At 36.4% G+C, this 17810-nt stretch overlaps 5 protein-coding genes across 6 annotated transcripts; 3 read left to right on the top strand and 2 right to left on the bottom strand.

The window, feature by feature from the left end:
* Positions 1 to 3569: 3569 nt before the first annotated feature.
* LOC17882970 (GDSL esterase/lipase At4g10955) lies at positions 3570 to 5001 on the top strand. Its single transcript, XM_006287997.2, has 3 exons — positions 3570 to 3640; positions 3766 to 4378; positions 4624 to 5001. Exons 1-3 carry the CDS (start codon positions 3570 to 3572, stop codon positions 4999 to 5001), a joined length of 1062 nt encoding a protein of 353 aa, XP_006288059.1.
* A 711-nt stretch (positions 5002 to 5712) lies between these two features.
* On the bottom strand, positions 5713 to 7764 carry LOC17881655 (protein REVEILLE 5). 2 transcript variants are annotated; one of them, XM_006288100.2, is made up of 8 exons: positions 7463 to 7764; positions 7321 to 7378; positions 7116 to 7239; positions 6855 to 7034; positions 6629 to 6754; positions 6423 to 6532; positions 6275 to 6334; positions 5713 to 6178 (listed from the first exon to the last, which is right to left on the bottom strand). In XM_006288100.2, exons 1-8 carry the CDS (start codon positions 7684 to 7686, stop codon positions 6137 to 6139), a joined length of 924 nt encoding a protein of 307 aa, XP_006288162.2. In that variant the 5' UTR covers positions 7687 to 7764; the 3' UTR covers positions 5713 to 6136. The 2 variants fall into 2 exon arrangements, with proteins under 2 accessions (XP_006288162.2, XP_023636724.1); XM_023780956.1 differs by having other exon boundaries at positions 6629 to 6751.
* Positions 7765 to 8202: 438 nt separating this feature from the next.
* LOC17881823 (E3 ubiquitin-protein ligase TRAIP) lies at positions 8203 to 11186 on the bottom strand. Its single transcript, XM_006287496.2, has 9 exons — positions 10929 to 11186; positions 10568 to 10835; positions 10375 to 10476; positions 10187 to 10269; positions 9961 to 10077; positions 9476 to 9578; positions 8934 to 9357; positions 8671 to 8858; positions 8203 to 8525 (listed from the first exon to the last, which is right to left on the bottom strand). The coding sequence occupies exons 1-9, from the start codon at positions 11045 to 11047 to the stop codon at positions 8409 to 8411; spliced, it is 1521 nt and encodes a 506-aa protein (XP_006287558.1). The 5' UTR covers positions 11048 to 11186; the 3' UTR covers positions 8203 to 8408.
* Positions 11187 to 13711: 2525 nt separating this feature from the next.
* On the top strand, positions 13712 to 15508 carry LOC17883703 (WRKY transcription factor 22). The gene is made up of 3 exons (XM_006288144.2): positions 13712 to 14203; positions 14486 to 14596; positions 14841 to 15508. The coding sequence occupies exons 1-3, from the start codon at positions 13863 to 13865 to the stop codon at positions 15295 to 15297; spliced, it is 909 nt and encodes a 302-aa protein (XP_006288206.2). The 5' UTR covers positions 13712 to 13862; the 3' UTR covers positions 15298 to 15508.
* Positions 15509 to 16426: 918 nt separating this feature from the next.
* On the top strand, positions 16427 to 17755 carry LOC17881964 (bifunctional protein FolD 4, chloroplastic). The gene is made up of 4 exons (XM_006288011.2): positions 16427 to 16913; positions 16993 to 17229; positions 17327 to 17494; positions 17582 to 17755. Exons 1-4 carry the CDS (start codon positions 16443 to 16445, stop codon positions 17753 to 17755), a joined length of 1050 nt encoding a protein of 349 aa, XP_006288073.1. The 5' UTR covers positions 16427 to 16442.
* The last annotated feature ends 55 nt before the right edge of the window (positions 17756 to 17810 follow it).

The following is a 17810-nucleotide window of genomic DNA, read 5'->3' as shown; positions in this document are numbered from 1 at the left end:
TGTGGAGCGTTCGACGTCTGGTCCGTATGAAGGAGCTAGCCAATAGCCATCCACGGGAGGATCCTATGGGATCTGCTGACACGAGTTCGCCGGATTGTATCTGGTTTGGGAACGTGATGGACGTTTCCTTCCTCGGGTCGACCACTCTACCAGCCAATTCCCACTCTGAATCCCCATAAATATGTGACACAACCTCCTCCTTAAAGACATATATACGTGGTAGTCGTTTAGAGTTTTGGACAATTAATAAAAGAGACTGAAAAAGTGTTCAACGCCAAGAGTCTTTGGAAGCAAAAGTAAATGAGATCAAAGCCACTGTGAAGTTTCAATTGAAGAAAGTTCTATGTATGGGTATTGTTGTTGGTAACCTTCCCGTGAAAGAGAAGTTGCTTTCCGAGAATGTACATATGAGCGTTAATTTCCTTGTATCACTCTTGAAGAAGAATTGGCAAAAGCGCATCTTATTCCTATGATTGAGCTTAATCTCCCTTTAATTATCTGTATAATCTCCTCGACTCAGAAAAAAATATTGATGGGGGCGAATTGTCATGAAGAGGATTTGAACCCTTGCTTGTATAAAGTTATTTTGGGTTAGAACCACTTTGCCGCTTAACAACTTTGGTATAGTTTAGTTTTGTTTCTTATTTAACAGTTACTGGTGGCAGGTGCCACCACAAAGCCCAACGTAGATCCGCCACTGATTGCATGTAAGGTGTTTGTACTTAAGAGCACCATGTGTTTGTTTAATTAGAATCTACTGTTCACTGTTCATTTGTTATTGGGTACTGTTCATAATGTTACTGCCGGTCCAAAGACCAAGTCCATAAGCATGAGCTTGCGGCCTTCCATAATATAATCATATTTTCAGCTTTATTTTCTTGTTGTAGTCCTTTAGCCAAAAGAGTATAAATAGGTTTAAAAGTGCTTTTGGTCAACATTTCGATTCCATGCGTTAGCAATATTTATTTATTTTTATATTTTTCTTAAGCAAAACATTTTTTTTTTAAAGCAACCTTTTTCTTTAATTTTTTTTTGTAGCCTTCGAAAATATAGAGACTGCTCTTCACTGTTGGGAGATACAAACAGTGACGACAAGTCTTCTTTGAACACTTGATATTGATAGCGGCCGGTGACTTCAGAATTGGTTGACCAAAATTACTGACACTGAAGTCATGGCTCTTCCTCCTCCTTCCAATTTGCATATTCTTCCTTACATTGAAAAGTCATGGCTCCTCCTCCTCCTCCCATTTTGCCTCCTCTTTGACTAGTTATAACTAATTACAACAATTAGTTTGATACATGGAATAGTAGCATTCATTAGCCAAAATGAAGAAAAACAAAGTGGTACACGCTTTTAGTAGAGATTTAGCCCAACTCAACATTTCATCCCGTGATAAAACTTTGCTTTAATAGCCTAATTGAAGGCTATATTTACATGGAGACATTTAAAAATAAAATAGCATATTATTATATATACATATATTAAGAAGATGTTACTTCCTTCAGAAAGAAGAAGCAAGCCTAGTGATGTAGAGAGTTGTTTCCTTTGAAGCACATAGGAGAAGAAGGCCTCAAAACTAAAACAAACAAACAAAAATAAAAGTCTGAACAGAGTAGGAAGTTGAAATCCGAACAGAGTCGGCAGTTATAAAACAAACAAAAAGATTCGGCTTAGTCGAAATTTTGTTATTTTGTTGAAACAATAATCTTCTTAATAATTATGTTACTTTATTTTTAAGTCTCCATGTAAATATATTTATTCACTAGATTGAAAAAGTATTTTTTTAATATTGAATGATGTTTTTAAAATTTATATTAAGGGAAAACTGTCAGGGATGACCAAAAAATAAATTAAAATTAAATAATTAACCCAAACTCCTCCTATTCACTCTCTTGTTCTTCCTCTCTCTCTCTCATCTCTTTCTAAAAAATTAATTTTCCTTTTTTTTTTTTGGTTATTTAGCGATTCCCCCTTTTTAAAATTAAAAAAATATTATTCCATCTATCATATTAAGAAGATTACTGCATCAACAAGATTTCGTCTAAGCCAAATCTTTGTGTTTGTTATATAACTTGCTACTCTTTTCGGATTTATTTTGTTTGTTTGTTTTAAGTTTTCAGGCTTTCTTTTCAAAGTTCAAACGATATCTCTACATCAGTATTGTTATTGTTATTGCCCATTTGGCTTCTACTAAAAGTAGATGCTTAAATTAGTTTTTTCATGTTCTAGGTAAAAACAATTGTTGCATCAATTTTAGAAATTTCAGGGATCATTTGTTTCTGCATTTTTCCTATCCCAAGTTTTAATTTCACTCTTATTTTAATAATAAGTTAACATGACTGGTAATCAGAACCAAAAAGAACAAACATGTAAATGCAATCCATGAACGTAGAAAACATATCAAATCGGTGGTGTATGCAATCTTCGACTCCTAGATGTTAATATAATAGACAAAGGCAATTTGCTATTGACAAGGATATTCGGACTCCTCCACCACTGGTTTGAGATAAGAACGATTGGATGACTTCTAAAATTCAGATTTTGAAGTTGTGCTTTGAATGTTACCTATATCTGAACTGTTATTATATAGATTAGAATTAATTTTTGTTTTTGTTTTAATGAGGTGGGACACTTTAGATGAGGGTAAAAGTGAATTACCATTTAAATTTAAATGGTAATGGGACATTAACTTGATAGCTAAATTATATTAGGACATTGTATCCTTAAATTGGTCTCTTTTTGGCAAACCTTTCTTGAATATATGACTTCAACTGGAATTAAAAGGTGTTCTCTAACGCATGTATATGTCCTTATTGACAACATTTCCCCGACAATTCCCAGAAAGAGGGAGAGAGAGATACCCCAACTGGAGTAGACTGACAAGTCTTCTTTCAACAGGGGAGTGGACTAAGCACATTCCTTCAACCTTTGCTTACTTTTCTACGGTAATACGATAAACAAAACAAGATTTAAGCTAAAAGCACTATTATCAATGGTATCTTATATAAGAGCTTATATAAAATTTTAGAACTAAGATTTGTTAAGATATCATTGATAATGGTGCTCTAAGTATACAAAATAAAAATAAAATGTTCCCAATTTCTATAGAATTACAAGTCTCTCTAGTCATAGAAAACGATATATGTGAAAGAGATATATTTTTTAATTTAATTTTGTCGCTGTTCAAAAAAGACTTGTCGTCACTACTGTTTGAAACTCTCTTTATGGGAACGCGTACGCTCAAACTATAAATTGGGGAGTGTCTCCAGACTCTCTCTGGATACTTAGCGAGAAGACATCAGAAAAGAAAAGGTATACATGTCTGGTTTTCTAACTATTTCTTAATCTTTTTTCATGCCTATCGATATCAGTTACTCTTCCATGAAAAATATTAACAAACAAATGGTGTACTAAGAATATATGTGAAGATTGTTGCTGTGAAGATGATGTACATATTTTTGTAGTACAATTTTGCATTTTGTTCTTCACCGTTTAACTTAATATACTAGTTTTGCTTTGTAATTGGCAATGTAACAAATAGGAAGGAAGAAGAAGAAGAAGAAGAAAAATGGGAGGAGGAGGGAAGGATAGCGATGATTTTAGGAAATTTGGCCCCTACCATATCATTTCTGTTGATTGGTAAATTTGTTTTTGTTTTTGTGTGTAAATAGGAAGTTAAAACTTTGGGATCACTTAACAAATTGATACTTATCTAGTGATCAGAATCTAAATGTATAGTGTTGCTTTGTTCTTATAATTAATAGGACCGACTCGTACCATCGAGCTGCAGTGGCAGCAAGTATGATAAATGGAGTCTATGTAATGCAACGCGATAAGGCAAAGAAACGGGAACCACTAGCCGACCTCTGGTGGGAATTCTTCGGTTTCTCTAGAGTCGAACGCTTGATCAACGATGCTGATGGCTCCATATACGGCGCCGTTTTCGAGAACAACAATTACCACAATACGTCAATGGCTCCGCGTTACGTGATTGCCTTTCGCGGCACGCTTCTACATTTCAAAACTGGGTTTTCTGACATGAAACAAAACCTTCGATGCATTTGGGCGAACCTCCGTGAGGGCGAAAGGCTTCAACATGCCATACAAGCAATCAAAACTGTGCTGGACCGACCCACTTGCAAGCCAACATCTGTCTGGCTCGCTGGACACTCTTTGGGAGCAGGTATAGCGCTGATGGCCGGGAAGCAAATGGCGAGATCAGGAGTCCTTCTCGAGACTTACGCATTCAACCCGCCCCACACGTCTGTTCCTGTAGAGCAAGTACTTGAAAATGAAGTGGTTAAAGGCGGGTTTCGATTCGCCAACACTTTATTCAGAGGCACCCTTAGCACCGTAGCCTCGCTCTTTGATTCCCAGGTAAATAATATAATCTCACTATGCACGAAACTGAAAATTTTGCTCTACTAAGGATTAATGGTTCATTTAACCATGCATGGTGATCTCTCGGTGTTGAGGATGCACTTTAGTTTTTAGGCCTATATATATTAGAGTAATATTCTTTTTCTTTTTTCCAAACCACATTGAGGATTAACTAAAACAACTGAATTGGATCATCTTTTGAGGACTTGCTTTTTTTTTTCTTGTACCTTTCACTATTACAGATTAGAGACGACGATCCAATAGTAGCAGAGTGGAGACCTCAGTTATATGTGAACTCAGCAGATATAATATGTTCGGAATACATTGCTGATTTCAAACACAAAAACCGCATGGCTCGTTTCCTATTAGAGGGAATAGTGAGAGCCCGTGATAGAATCTCATTTAGGAGTCTAGTTTTCGGAGAAGGAACATTATCATCACTTTCAGCGGAACCTGTTCAACTCCTGTCATCAGCCGATATGATAATAAACAAGAACGACTCGACTAGGCTTGTGCAGTTGTTGAAGCATCCCTGGAAACCTCATAAGCTTAAGCAATGGTGGGAGCCAGATCCAGCCCTTCGTGCAAATTGGAAAATCAGAAGTATAACAAAATCTTAAGTTAAGAAAATCTTCGAACCAGATAGAACATGATTATCAAGGGGCTTTTAACAAAATCTTAAGTTAAGAAAAAAAAAAAAACTAAGAAAAGTGATTAAATATCTCTTATACAAGAGACATAAACTAACTTTTCTTAGCTTTTCTTAATTTTTTTTAGCTTAAGATCTATTTAAGAACTCTTTGTTAATGATGGTCTTCTAGTATTGGTTTCGTTCAATGGCGTTTTTATATGTTCAGAATACTTTGTATTTTCCATGTGCTTCTTTTTGAACTTTTGATTTGAATGTTTGTTGTGAACCTTCTTGATGAAATGCTTTTTTGTAAGACATTTACTTAAGTAAATAAAAAAAAAAGTAAACTTAATATCATTTATAAATGCCAATCTAAATTACAATTGATCAAAATAATATGCAAAATACAAATTGGTATGTAAATATATGTAATCACTAGATTGAAAAATCAACACACTAATTTGTTCTATAGGTAAAACTTCTCTTCTCAAAATAATCACTCAGGCCATATTGATATTGCTGGACGTTTGATTATTTGAAAATAATTCATACAATTACTTAAGGAAATAGAAATTTCCCGGAAAAGAAACTTGCGGAAGAAAAATACTCACTTGTTTTTAATGGGACTTTCTTTTAGTAATAAAGAGTTAAAATCTAGCTTTTTAACATTTGTGGTTGCGATGTTAAGGGGTGACAAATCTACGTTCATGTTTTATTTTATATTATGTAAATCATCCCTTTTGTGTATACAATTTGTTCAAAACGAAAATTTAAACCTTGGCTTCTCTTTAACTGTGTCGATCTGCACTTAAAGAAAACATCTTTTGCTGATTGCCGACTGCCAAACCAATATTACACAAAGTCTCTTCAGACTTAAGATTGATCCCAAACTCACTTTTAGCTAACTCTGCAAAACCATCTATTTATCTTTACACACATACACAAGACAGGACAGACAAAAGTGTGCTCCTCCACCGCGACTTCCAGAGACATGCAAACCACAACTCAGTAGCCATCTTAGAGTCTTTGCTATTTGTTCTGCTCGGGTAGTGAATCCAAGGATTGCATACCTTGGATGAATGTCTCTTGCTTTCACATAAGGTACATTACTGTTATTCCTATCTCTATTTCAAAGCTTTAGCGCTGTATGATGATATCAACCTCCTCTACAGATCAAAGCATCAAATTAATAAATACGAAATTACTTTGGAGTACCCACCGAGAAAGTATTAATTAAGAGTGGCAGTGAGTTTACTACTTACTTGCTCTGCAAACTCGGGACTTGTCAGATTTACAGACAGGTTTCTCATTAGTAAAAGAACCTGACGTACCAAAAAGAATCATATAAGTTTCTGTACTTAAAAGTTTTTAACAAAGGGTGCATTGAGTCTGATTAAACGTGTCTCATACCGTTTCCATATTTATTGGATCCATCTGCTTTAATCTCTGGAGGTGGCCTGAGGTGTTAGGATCAAAGACACTTCCTATGAAGCTGTAAACTTCAGCAAAATTCGGCATCACTGCATTGAATCCGCGTCCAAACAACTCATTGTCAGCATAAATCTCAAAGACATAAAAAAGTAAAACACATAATGTAACACGATGACAAGTTCTACCTAGATGTGGCTTTTCATAACTTTCTTCTTTACTAGGGTTTGTCAATACTCGTACCCTCCCTGTTGTATCTTCCTTACTGCAAATATTCTTAGGGAGAGCTGTGGCCGAGACTCCTGGTTCCTCTACTATCACAAATTCATTATACAACATTGTTAACACCGTTAACAGACACAGCTAAAATCAAACAGGCATCAATTCGAAAGAAAAAACCACTCATAGATATACCTTCAATCACCGGTTTAGTTAGATTGGTTGATTCATGATTCCACGAAGAAGAGCTAGATGCACAGACAGCCTGGTTTCCCAGCAATGACTGTGGATCAGAGCTGTACAAGTAACCAGGTTCAAGCAACGGTGTGGTCGAAGAAGACGGGAGGGATCCAATGACATGAGACGTAAAAGCAACTGCAGCATAACAAAAAAATCATCAGGAAAAAAAAAGGTGTGATAAAAATTAAGGAAAGAAGAAGGAGGATCAAAGTCTACCATTTTTAGGAGCCTTTTGAGGATAAGGATGAATAGCTTTCCTCTTTGGTCGAGGAGGTGGAAGGTGTTCATTAGCACCACTCTTCTGTACTTTGAGAAAATATTTCTGAGCATGACTTCGTATCTGCCAACATCAGCAACCATTGTCGTCAAAACAACGATACAGATAACATAACTACACAAGTAAGATTCATCTTCAAGTTACCTGTACCACAGTTTTTGATCCAACAAATGCTTCTATTTTCTTCCAATCTCGATCGAATCTGTAATCAAAAGACGAAATCTAATCAAATCTCAAACCTTGTAAACACACAATTTGACTGAGAGAAAACGATCGAAATTCGTACAAATGAAGAGCTTCAAGGAATTTATCGTGTTCTTGCTCTGTCCAATTCTCTCTCGACTTCTTGATTGTGTACGGCTTTCGAATCTTCGTCGCCGGGTCTTCGGAAAACGACACCGTCCGTCCAGTGACCGGAGCCGAACCAAATCCTTCGGAGGAAGCCGGTAAACTCATATCGACGGGATCAACAAATGGAAAACCCTTAGGTCGAGGGTTTACAGACACCATAGAGCTCTCGAAAATCGCGATTCGCTTTGCGTTTTCAGATTCGCTTTGTGATAAAAATTTGGGTACAGCTTTTTTTGCGTTTCACATCACACAAAAAGATTTGACTTGGACAGTTTTATTTTAGTGGAGATGAATACAAGGATACAACCGTAATTGTCACTGTATAATGCGTTTGTCTCCTTACACGTGTTACGAGCTTGTTGCTCTTGTATGTATTGATTGACGCCGTTAAAAAGGTGTTTTTTCAACTTTAACAAATCAAACGGCTAAAAAGGTATCGTGTTAAGGCCGTTAAATTCTTCTAGCGTCATCACGATTTGTCCAATTACGCACCAACGTGTAACATACACACATATTACGTACCCCAATTTTTAAATAGAAAACTGAAAATTTAGGAGCAATGGATGCTTAATCCACTAGTATCTAACATGATGACTATTGTAATCCTTGCAACAAAATGTATTTCTTAAACTTTAATCAAACCCATTATTACTTCAACTAATGTAACTGTTAACATTTTAATCAAACTCATCACTTCAAGTTTATAATTTAATTTAACTGAAAGACTAATATCTACCGTTCGGCTATAATTACAACGCTTAAGGTCCCAAGTGGATTCATTAGCCACAACAAAAAGTTACATCCGACACCAATGTTAATTGTACATGATCTATGCAAAGCATATCGAGATGTTAAGTTTCTCTCATACAGGTGTCGACTAATTAGCGATTAGGTTTTCCAAAATAGTGTTCAATCTGCAGACAACCTTGAGAGGACGAACCACTTGTTTTAGTTCCAAGCTTGAATCTCTTACCACTTCCTGAGCTCGCATTGGCGCTCTATCAAATCCAACAGGAGATCAACAACACATTAGGCAAGTTAAGGGAAAACGTAGAAATTGATTTTAGTGTTGTAGAGATTGCAATAAGGGTGTAACCGTGTAACATAATTAAAGGAGAATCTTAACAAGAATGCGTAACTCACAGAAATTTGGGGTTTAGATCTCAGCACTTTGACTCTTCCACCTTTACCATCAGGTCCAATAGCGATCAGATCATCTTTGCTTGGAACAGAACCTCCTAGTGTTGTAGTTGCTTCGTTTCTCTCTCCATGTTTGCTCCAACGACCAAGGTTTCGATTTGTTCCACTTGATGACCAAATGTTTCCAGCACCTGCATTTAGTTTTTCACAATCTTCAAATCCATTACATTCCACAACTTGTAATGATGACATCGACAATTAAGTACCATTGCTGCCAGGTGAGACTGCTGATGTCGAGTCTTTTCTGATGTTGAACTTCACATCCCTCACAATGGGATTATCACATTTCTCTTCAACATTAGTATCTGAGTGTCTGATGCCACAAATGTTGTTTTCAGGAACATCATCATCTAAATCGATAACAGAGTCCGTACTTCTACTAATGAAGAAGCCTTCTCTTCCGCTTAAGCATGATCCGTGATTCGTGAAGCCATCATTCTTCTCTAATTTACTTAATGGTGGAGAGATGTTCTCAACCATGTTGTCAGATGGACGCATTCTGAAAGAAGCCAAGCTCTCAGTTGGAGGCTCGTAAACTTCTCTCTCACTGCAATTCATTGAAGCTTTTATACTCCTTAGAGCTCTGTTCTCTCGCTCTTCAGTAATCATCTCAAGTTCCCTCATTCGCTTCTGCTCATAGAATAAAGATTATAAGAGACAGATATAGAAGAACCAAACAAGCTCGAGTGCAACACCAAAAGACACCTTACAACAAGATGTTTGACATTTATAATTCCAAAAGACACACCTTTAATTTCTCTATCTTTTCCAGAGCTTTTTCTAGTTTCTCAGAAGATCGAGCTTCGCCTCTGCCCAGCTGATTGCACTTTGCTAACAATTCCTTATAACTCCTGTCGGAGGATATACATAGAAGAATGTTTTGAATTATACACTTGATAAAAGAATAATAGAAGAATCTAAGAGATAAGAAACGCAATGTACAATCCCGTTTCCTCAACTTCTTCACCATATCTACTTGCTTATGATATTTTCGTAATTTCAAATATTAACAAGCTGCTGTAAGAGACTATTAACCAAACAAAGTACTATACTCAGCAGGAATAAACGGATGAACTAAGAGGTAAACCACCATCTTCATAGGTCACCGAATGTCATATTCTTTTTGAAACTGCTGCAGACAAGACTAATAGGAAACAACGAACCAAGTTCACAAAGTAAATGACCAAAATAAGACGATGGAAACAATGACAAACTACATGCAATGTAACCTACCTATTTCGGATAACCAAGGACTTGACTAGTGTGTCTATTGTATCTTTTGTCTTAGCGGTATTCCCCAACAAGGCTAACTTCAGGACATCATCTTCCTCCAAGCTTAGATCAGAAACCCTGCACCCAATACAAGTATATAGACTCAGAAAGGTTTTACCAAAAGAATGAACGAATATATCAGAGTCTGACTACATTAAAAAGAGCAACTATCAAAGATTTTTCGCACAATTTAAGTGCTGCGAGCTCCTTGGCAAGAGCCATAGTTCTCTCCTGTAGCTTAGCACACTGTGAAGTAAGCTGGATGCATTCCTGTAACAAACATTTAATATAAAAAAAAAACTCAACACCAAATGCTACTGTGAAGGATAAGTAGAAACAAAAGCATCTAAAAGGAAGTTGAGTATAATCAAAAACCTCAGATTTCAACTTAAGCAAGTGTTGAGTCGTTGATATTTCTTGCAGAGCCTCCCACCTTTTTACTTTATCCTCTTTCAATTGCTCATTGCATTGATGCAACTGAGAAGCAAAACAAAAAAATATATATATATAAACCAAAATTTGCACATAACCTTTTAACTTTTGAACAATTTCGAAATCCACAAATTACCTTATCAGAGACTTGAGCATTGTCCTTTTTCTGCTTCTCCAGAACAGAAGTAAGATTATGAACCTTCCCTTCGAGACGCTTCACTTCACCTCTCAATAACACCGGATCTTCCTCGATTTCGACTGTCTTCTTAGAGGCAATCGAATCCATTTGATCCCCAGAAGACTGAAAATAAAGTCGACATGGATCCTTTAGAGAGCACCTCTGCTTACAAATCGGACAATTTCGCTTGTTCGTACTCGGGCAGTACTCGAACCATTGCTGCAAACTAGGGTTTCCCAACTAAAATCGATTAGCAAAAGAATAAAAATTTCGGAGATTAAAAATTCAAAAAGATGTTAGATTGGGTCCGTATACAAACCAAAGTTCGTGAAAGACGTGGCCACAAGCGGAGATCGATTGAAGATTCTCAACAACCGGTTTGAGATCTTCGTAGCAGATTGAACAAATAGCATTACCCGCCGCGTTTTCTTCGGCCATGGCTATCTCTCCCGCCAATCCCGTCGCCACCCAGTCAGTTCCGACACCCTTCAGTCACCATTTTATCTCGAGAAAAATCAGAAGCAGAGAAAACATGTGGGCGCGGGGAGAAAAAAGTTGAAATTTTCTGAATGACCGCGAAAATGCTAAGGAACGCATGAGTAAGTCACGCGAGCATAATAAAATAACAAAACAACCAAAGTGGGCTTGTATAGGCCTTTAAACTAAAAAAAATTAACCTTTAAAGCCCAATTAAAATATAGACCAGTGGAGTACTAATTTTATGACCCGTGAAAGCCCAATTAAAATATATATGCACAATTTAATAATAATGGGATTCTTCTTCCCAATAATTGGGGGTTTACCGACTGATATGTATCAGTTGAGTGTGCGAGTTGTCCGAACAATCAAAGTGACTACCAAACAACAACAACAAGAAGAAGTAATTAAAACACAATAACTTGATTTTAAAGATAAAAGATTTTAAAATTGTAGTAGTCAAAACAAAATGTTTAAATTAATATTGACTTTACTCGATTTTAATATTATTTTAATGTGTATATCTTTATAATTACACTAGTAGTATATAAAATAAAAGAAAAGTGGGTCCACGCGCTTTGATAGTATGCTTCCTCGTGCAGCCCACTTGTAGCAATATTTTTCTTTTTGTTTGGTTAATTAAAAAAGAAAGGAAAAAAAAAAAACTCGTCCTCGAAGGTTTCACGTGGCTCATGCACCCCTGACTGGGTCAGGACAATATCCACCGTCGGATGAGTGTTGAAGCAATAAAGAATGAGATATGACCGTAGGATGATGAATGACTGAAGAAAAAGAAAGAAAGATTGGTGATATCGTTTGTAAACCGTACGATTGACTCACAAAGGAGAGGAATCAAGATCACGAGGAGGCGAGTGAGAGAGAGAGAGAGAGATAAAAGCATATTTAGGGACAGCTGTAGCAACTCCACCTCATCTCTCCTTATCTTGCACTGTGTGTAACCCAACACACTCCGCTCTCGCCGTGTTTGTGTGTGAACCGTTTTGAGATTGTCAACCTTTTTAACTCGCGGAGATCACGCGCTCTCCTCTTTTATTTGCCACGTGTCCCTCACTCTTTTCCTACACTTCCCGGTGAATTTCAAGATTTCCGTATTTCGGTTTTGTTACATTTTCGCAACAAATTACTTCTGCAGTTAAATTTTTATAAATTGTAGTTTTATTATTGGATTTTTAAAACACACCTCTCATATTTTATTTTTCTATATAAAGAAAGTAAAAAACTATTTTACATGTGCTTTGTTGTTGTTGTTATTTAAAAGAAAAAAAAAGGTACAATGCATGGAATAAAAGAAACAGTAACCCATGTTTTAGAGTATGTGACTTGGAAGAGAATGGTGCTAAGTGACAATCACTATCTTTTCTATCTACTTACTTCTATAAAATTTATTTATACACAATGATGCTTATTTTTCCATATATAAATGGAATACATATGTTATCCATGAATGTTCTCTTTTTAATAAAACATCATCAGTTGTTGTTGGATTTGACTATTTGAATATGTCGAAAGCTCTCACAAATGATCTGGAAAGCTAATTTACATTAATCCAATTCCATAATCTTAGGTCTGTGTAAATAAAAGTATTTTTTTAACATGTTGTTGTGCGCATCGATCAGAAAAAAAAGTAGGGATAGCCACCACTACTACTACTTGGAAAAGTATGGTTTCCCACTAATTTATACTATTGAATTGGAATTCAATCAAAGCAGCTAAGCTTTTCCGAGAAAGCGCGTGTGAGAGACGCGTGGAAAAAGAGCTGTGAGGTTGACAAAAAAAAACAAAGATTATTCAAAGCCTTTGACAATTCATCAAAGTCAACCAAATACAAGAAACCTGAAACCACTTCTGGTTTTTCTCTCTCTAATTCGACACTAGGCGACAAAGACAGGATAAGCATCGAGATACCATCTCCTTCCTCCGAAGCACATTTTATACTTTCTCCTTTTTTCTAGATTTGATATATATATATTTTTTTTAAAAGCCAAAGAGACAATTCCTCTCTCTCTCTCTGTACACATATTACAAAATGCGTATTATATACACTCAATATGATTCCGACACTGTACATCTTTTTAAGTGTGTTCATTACTTATATCTTTTTGAGCAAAACAAGTGTGTAATTTAGTTAACTTTAATCACAATATGTCCTGACCATATGTTTTTAGCCAATAAACCCAAAAGAAAGAAATGGGAAATTTGGAAAGAGATGTTTGCACAAAAATGGAATTGGGTTTTAGTGGATTCCTAATTGCTGTTAGAATCCAAAGATGTTTTGCTAATTACAACAACAACATCTCCAATTAGTTGAGTATGTTTTACAAAGTACCACCATCCGTACATCAATATTTCTTTTCTTAATTTATCTATCTTTTAAGTCACAATATTTTTTTTCAACTCAATTCTTTATGTATAATTTATAAAATCTAATTAGTTTGATATTTATCAACTAATACTATATGCAAGATACATATAAAAGGTTCACATGTGGAATAATTGCAATGTCAACAACAACAACAAAAAAAGAAGGAGAAGAAAACAAAATTGTATTTTACACTGTATTTTATCTCGAGAATTTAATAATAATATAATATCCACCATTTTTTTCAACCCATTTTTTAATTTTCAACCTCTCACTCTCTTTATAAACATCTCTCTCTAACCTTCAAAAGTCAGCGCTCTCTTTTGTCTCCTCTGGCTTCTCTCTTCTCTCCTCAGAGATTCGAAGCTTTTGTCTACCCCTGAGCTACCAAATTCAATGGCCGACGATTGGGATCTCCACGCCGTAGTTAGAGGCTGCTCAGCCGTAAGCTCATCAGCAACTACCTCCACAACCACCGTATTTTCCGGCGGCGTTTCATCTCACACGAACCCTACGTTCACCGTCGGAAGACAGAGTAATGCCGTCTCCTTCGGAGAGATTCGAGATCTCTACACGCCGTTCACACAAGAATCCGTCGTCTCTTCGTTTTCGTGTCTGAATTACCCAGAAGAACCAAGAAAGACACAGAACCAGAAACGTCCTCTTTCTCTCTCTGCTTCTTCCGGTAGCGTCACTAGCAAACCCACAGGCTCCACTACCTCTAGATCTAAAAGAAGGTTCGTTCTTTTTTTACACCAACCAATAAAGTTTCAAACTTTTCTCAAAACCCATCAAGGATTTTTAAATTTCTTGTCTTCAACCAATCAAAGTTTTCGAATTTTGCTGTGAAGATGTGGTTAAAAGTTTCAGTTATGTCGGATACTATCAAGAAAGAAATTAGCATATGAGAAAAATATTGGTTTTTTAATTTCGAAATTTCGAATATGATTGTACAATCAAGAAAGCTAAAAAAAGTCTGTGTGTGTTTTGTTTTGTGGTTGCTTGTTTCTTTGTTACAGAAAGATACAGCATAAGAAAGTGTGCCATGTAGCAGCAGAGGCTTTAAACTCCGATGTCTGGGCGTGGCGAAAGTACGGACAAAAACCCATCAAAGGTTCACCATATCCAAGGTAATACTATTTCAGTATTTCTACTTGTTACCTAAACAATAAAAAAATAAAAAGATTTATTTTTTTACCAAAAGTTCATTTATTGAGAGTTATAAATGTGTGTATTCTTTCAAGACAAAAGAAACTTGTCTGTTTTGGTGATTCTGTCTGCTTTTAGTTTGTTAAATCATCTCAGTTTCAATTTTGGTAATAATACAACCAAAAACATTCTAATTTTTTTTTTTTTTTTTTTTTTATAAAACAGAGGATATTACAGATGTAGTACATCAAAAGGTTGTTTAGCCCGTAAACAAGTGGAGCGAAATAGATCCGACCCGAAGATGTTCATCGTCACTTACACGGCGGAGCATAACCATCCAGCACCCACTCACCGTAACTCTCTCGCCGGAAGCACCCGTCAGAAACCATCTGATCAACCGATGACTACTAAATCTCCCACGACCACGATCGCCACGTATTCATCGTCTCCGGTGACGTCAGCAGACGAATTTGTTTTGCCGGTGGAGGATCTAGCGGTGGGGGAAGGTCTCGACGGAGATGAGGATCTGTTGTCTCTGTCCGATACGGTGGTGAGCGATGATTTCTTCGACGGGTTGGAGGAATTCGCAGCCGGAGATAGCTTTTCCGGGAACTCGGCTCCGGCGTGTTTTGATCTGTCTTGGGTGGTAAACAGTGCCGCCACGACGACCGGAGGAATATGAGTAGATTACGGCTTAGGATACTCTTTTTAGGGAAAGATATAGGATGAAGGAATTATTCTCGGATTATATGTAAAAATAGGAAAAAGTAAAAATGTTCTTTGTTACTTTTTTCGGTTTTAGTTTCTTTCTTCCTATTGTTTCTAAAATATCTTAGAAAGAAAATTTAATTTGTATATTCCTTAAGCCCCATATTCGTTACCGATTTTTTAAATTTGACTTCTATTTGAGATGACGAAGCATATTCTTGTCACACACAAAAAGAAAAGAAGATTAGTAAAATGTAAAATCAATTATTCTATAATATTCTACATAAAGTAAAAATAAATACACATGACGTGGTGCTAAATGATTTGCTAATCTAGTGGAATGGATTTAACCCAAACAAAAATTTAATTATCATTTACAAACTTTTCGAAAAAGTTGTGTTTTCATTAAATGCTAAACATAGCACATGAAATATTTAGGGGGAGAAAAGGTAATGGGCAAAACAGTTTCCATCGTTTTCACTTTTAATTAGTATGGGCTAAAAAAATGCTGGTTCTATGTTTTTAGCCCATGTTTATAAGAATCCTTTTGACGCATCAATCAACTTGGGAGATCCATTCAACGAGATGATTGCTCTGCGCGGTTTGATACCGTTGTATGAATTGGAGCTCCGAGGTTGATATGATTATTTCACACTATGAGCATGAGGTTTCTTGATAGATGGATCGAAGACACAAAAATATGAAATCACTCCTAATATAATATCTCGCTTTTAAATTGTTTTTTTTTCTTAATGGAATTATAGTTACCTTCAATCCTTGTTGTAGTACATACATATAATATACACTACCTAATTTAGTATTTTATAAAACGTTACAAACATACCGGCACGATATGACCTTTATTTAATCGTACGTGTATAAATGTGATTTAATATAAAATGTATTTAATCGTGTATATGTGATTTGATATAAAAAGTAGTATTAATTATAGAAGATAAGTCCTAATGGGTTTATGTCATTATCTATCTTTCTCTGCAAATCTCCAATCTTGTATAAATACCTCTTTACAGATTGATCGTTTAACAATCCCACTTTATTCTTGCTAAACCCTAACTTAAATTGGTAGCCACGACTACTGTTCTATTTGCATAGTAAAAAATGGCGTCAATAATATTTACTGATTGCCCCATGATGTTGCGTCCCTTCCATTTGAAGGGACGGAATGGCGCATTCCTCCCCCGATCATGTGTCGTCAAACTCAGCTTACCGACAACTGCGTCTGGCCGTGGCTGCACTCTCTCCATTCGCTCCTCTTCTCCTCCATCCGCGATTGTAATTGATGGAAAGGCTGAGGCAAAAAAGATTAGAGATGAGATCAAAACCGAAGTTTCAAGAATGAAGGAATCGATCGGTGTGGTTCCTGGTTTAGCAGTAATCCTTGTTGGGGAGAATGAGGAATCGGCAACTTACGTGAGGAACAAGAAGAAAGCTTGTGACTCCGTTGGAATTCAATCATTTGAACTTCTTTTACCTGAATACTCATCAGAAGAGGAGGTTTTAAAATCTGTCTCAGGCTTCAACAATGATCCTTGTGTCCATGGAATCCTTGTTCAGTTGCCTCTGCCATCGGTAAACAAAGTCCTATTTATCATATTCTTTATTGGAAAATAAACTTTGATTTACAGAAGATTTGTGTTATATATTGCAGCATATGGATGAACAGAACATATTGAATGCGGTTAGAATAGAGAAAGACGTGGACGGATTTAACCCGCTAAATATTGGACGACTTGCCATGCGTGGAAGAGAACCCTTATTTGTTCCGTGTACTCCCAAAGGATGCATTGAGTTATTGCATAGATACAACATTGGAATCAAAGGGAAAAGAGCGGTTGTTATCGGAAGGAGTAATATTGTTGGTATGCCAGCTGCTCTGTTACTGCAGGTGATATATGCATGAGATGATGCCTTGTTAAAGACGCCTTTTACATTCGATTGTTAGGTACATGTTTTGTCTTTATTGATATGTTTTGTTAATGTAGAGGGAGGATGCAACTGTTAGCATTATCCATTCAAGAACAAATAACCCTGAAGAAATCACAAGGCAAGCTGATATCCTAATCTCAGCTGTTGGGAAGCCAAACATGGTCAGAGGAAGCTGGATCAAACCAGGTGCAGTCATCATCGATGTTGGGATCAAACGTGTTGAGGTGAGTGGGTGATTTTGACATATATATATATTGTAGTATAATGCATGATCAAATAAAATCCTATATGTGACATAATGTGAATTGCAGGATCCAAGTGCTCCCCATGGCTATCGATTGGTTGGAGACGTTTGCTATGAGGAGGCTTGCAGAGTTGCATCAGCCATCACGCCTGTTCCTGCTGGTGTTGGACCAATGACCATAGCCATGCTTCTATCTAACACTTTAACGTCAGCTAAGAGAATTCACAACTTCTTCCAGTGACCTTTCAAGAAGATTACTGGCCTTCTAATTTGAATAAACAAATCTTACCTTGGTT

The sequence above is a fragment of the Capsella rubella genome, unplaced genomic scaffold (assembly GCF_000375325.1).
Source record: "Capsella rubella cultivar Monte Gargano unplaced genomic scaffold, Caprub1_0 scaffold_6, whole genome shotgun sequence".
Lineage (NCBI taxonomy): Eukaryota > Viridiplantae > Streptophyta > Magnoliopsida > Brassicales > Brassicaceae > Capsella > Capsella rubella.
Note: the sequence above shows the minus strand (reverse complement) of the source record. Positions and strands in the feature narration are given on the sequence as shown.

What these genes read in the sequence shown, in the direction of transcription:
- LOC17881964 (XM_006288011.2), top strand. Translation starts at nt 16,443, where the DNA reads ATGGCGTCAATAATATTTACTGATTGCCCCATGATGTTGCGTCCCTTC. An exon ending in TTCAGTTGCCTCTGCCATCG is followed by an intron (nt 16,914 to 16,992) that starts GTAAACAAAGTC and finishes TATATATTGCAG; the next exon opens with CATATGGATGAACAGAACAT. An exon ending in CAGCTGCTCTGTTACTGCAG is followed by an intron (nt 17,230 to 17,326) that starts GTGATATATGCA and finishes TTGTTAATGTAG; the next exon opens with AGGGAGGATGCAACTGTTAG.
- LOC17881823 (XM_006287496.2), bottom strand. Translation starts at nt 11,047, where the DNA reads ATGGCCGAAGAAAACGCGGCGGGTAATGCTATTTGTTCAATCTGCTAC. An exon ending in ATGCTCAAGTCTCTGATAAG is followed by an intron (nt 10,477 to 10,567) that starts GTAATTTGTGGA and finishes TTTGCTTCTCAG; the next exon opens with TTGCATCAATGCAATGAGCA. An exon ending in GAGCTCGCAGCACTTAAATT is followed by an intron (nt 10,078 to 10,186) that starts GTGCGAAAAATC and finishes TATTGGGTGCAG; the next exon opens with GGTTTCTGATCTAAGCTTGG.
- LOC17883703 (XM_006288144.2), top strand. Translation starts at nt 13,863, where the DNA reads ATGGCCGACGATTGGGATCTCCACGCCGTAGTTAGAGGCTGCTCAGCC. An exon ending in ACCTCTAGATCTAAAAGAAG is followed by an intron (nt 14,204 to 14,485) that starts GTTCGTTCTTTT and finishes TCTTTGTTACAG; the next exon opens with AAAGATACAGCATAAGAAAG. An exon ending in AAAGGTTCACCATATCCAAG is followed by an intron (nt 14,597 to 14,840) that starts GTAATACTATTT and finishes TTTATAAAACAG; the next exon opens with AGGATATTACAGATGTAGTA.
- LOC17882970 (XM_006287997.2), top strand. Translation starts at nt 3,570, where the DNA reads ATGGGAGGAGGAGGGAAGGATAGCGATGATTTTAGGAAATTTGGCCCC. An exon ending in CATATCATTTCTGTTGATTG is followed by an intron (nt 3,641 to 3,765) that starts GTAAATTTGTTT and finishes TATAATTAATAG; the next exon opens with GACCGACTCGTACCATCGAG. An exon ending in CCTCGCTCTTTGATTCCCAG is followed by an intron (nt 4,379 to 4,623) that starts GTAAATAATATA and finishes TCACTATTACAG; the next exon opens with ATTAGAGACGACGATCCAAT.
- LOC17881655 (XM_006288100.2), bottom strand. Translation starts at nt 7,686, where the DNA reads ATGGTGTCTGTAAACCCTCGACCTAAGGGTTTTCCATTTGTTGATCCC. An exon ending in AACTAAACCGGTGATTGAAG is followed by an intron (nt 6,755 to 6,854) that starts GTATATCTATGA and finishes AATTTGTGATAG; the next exon opens with TAGAGGAACCAGGAGTCTCG. An exon ending in ATCCAATAAATATGGAAACG is followed by an intron (nt 6,335 to 6,422) that starts GTATGAGACACG and finishes TTGGTACGTCAG; the next exon opens with GTTCTTTTACTAATGAGAAA.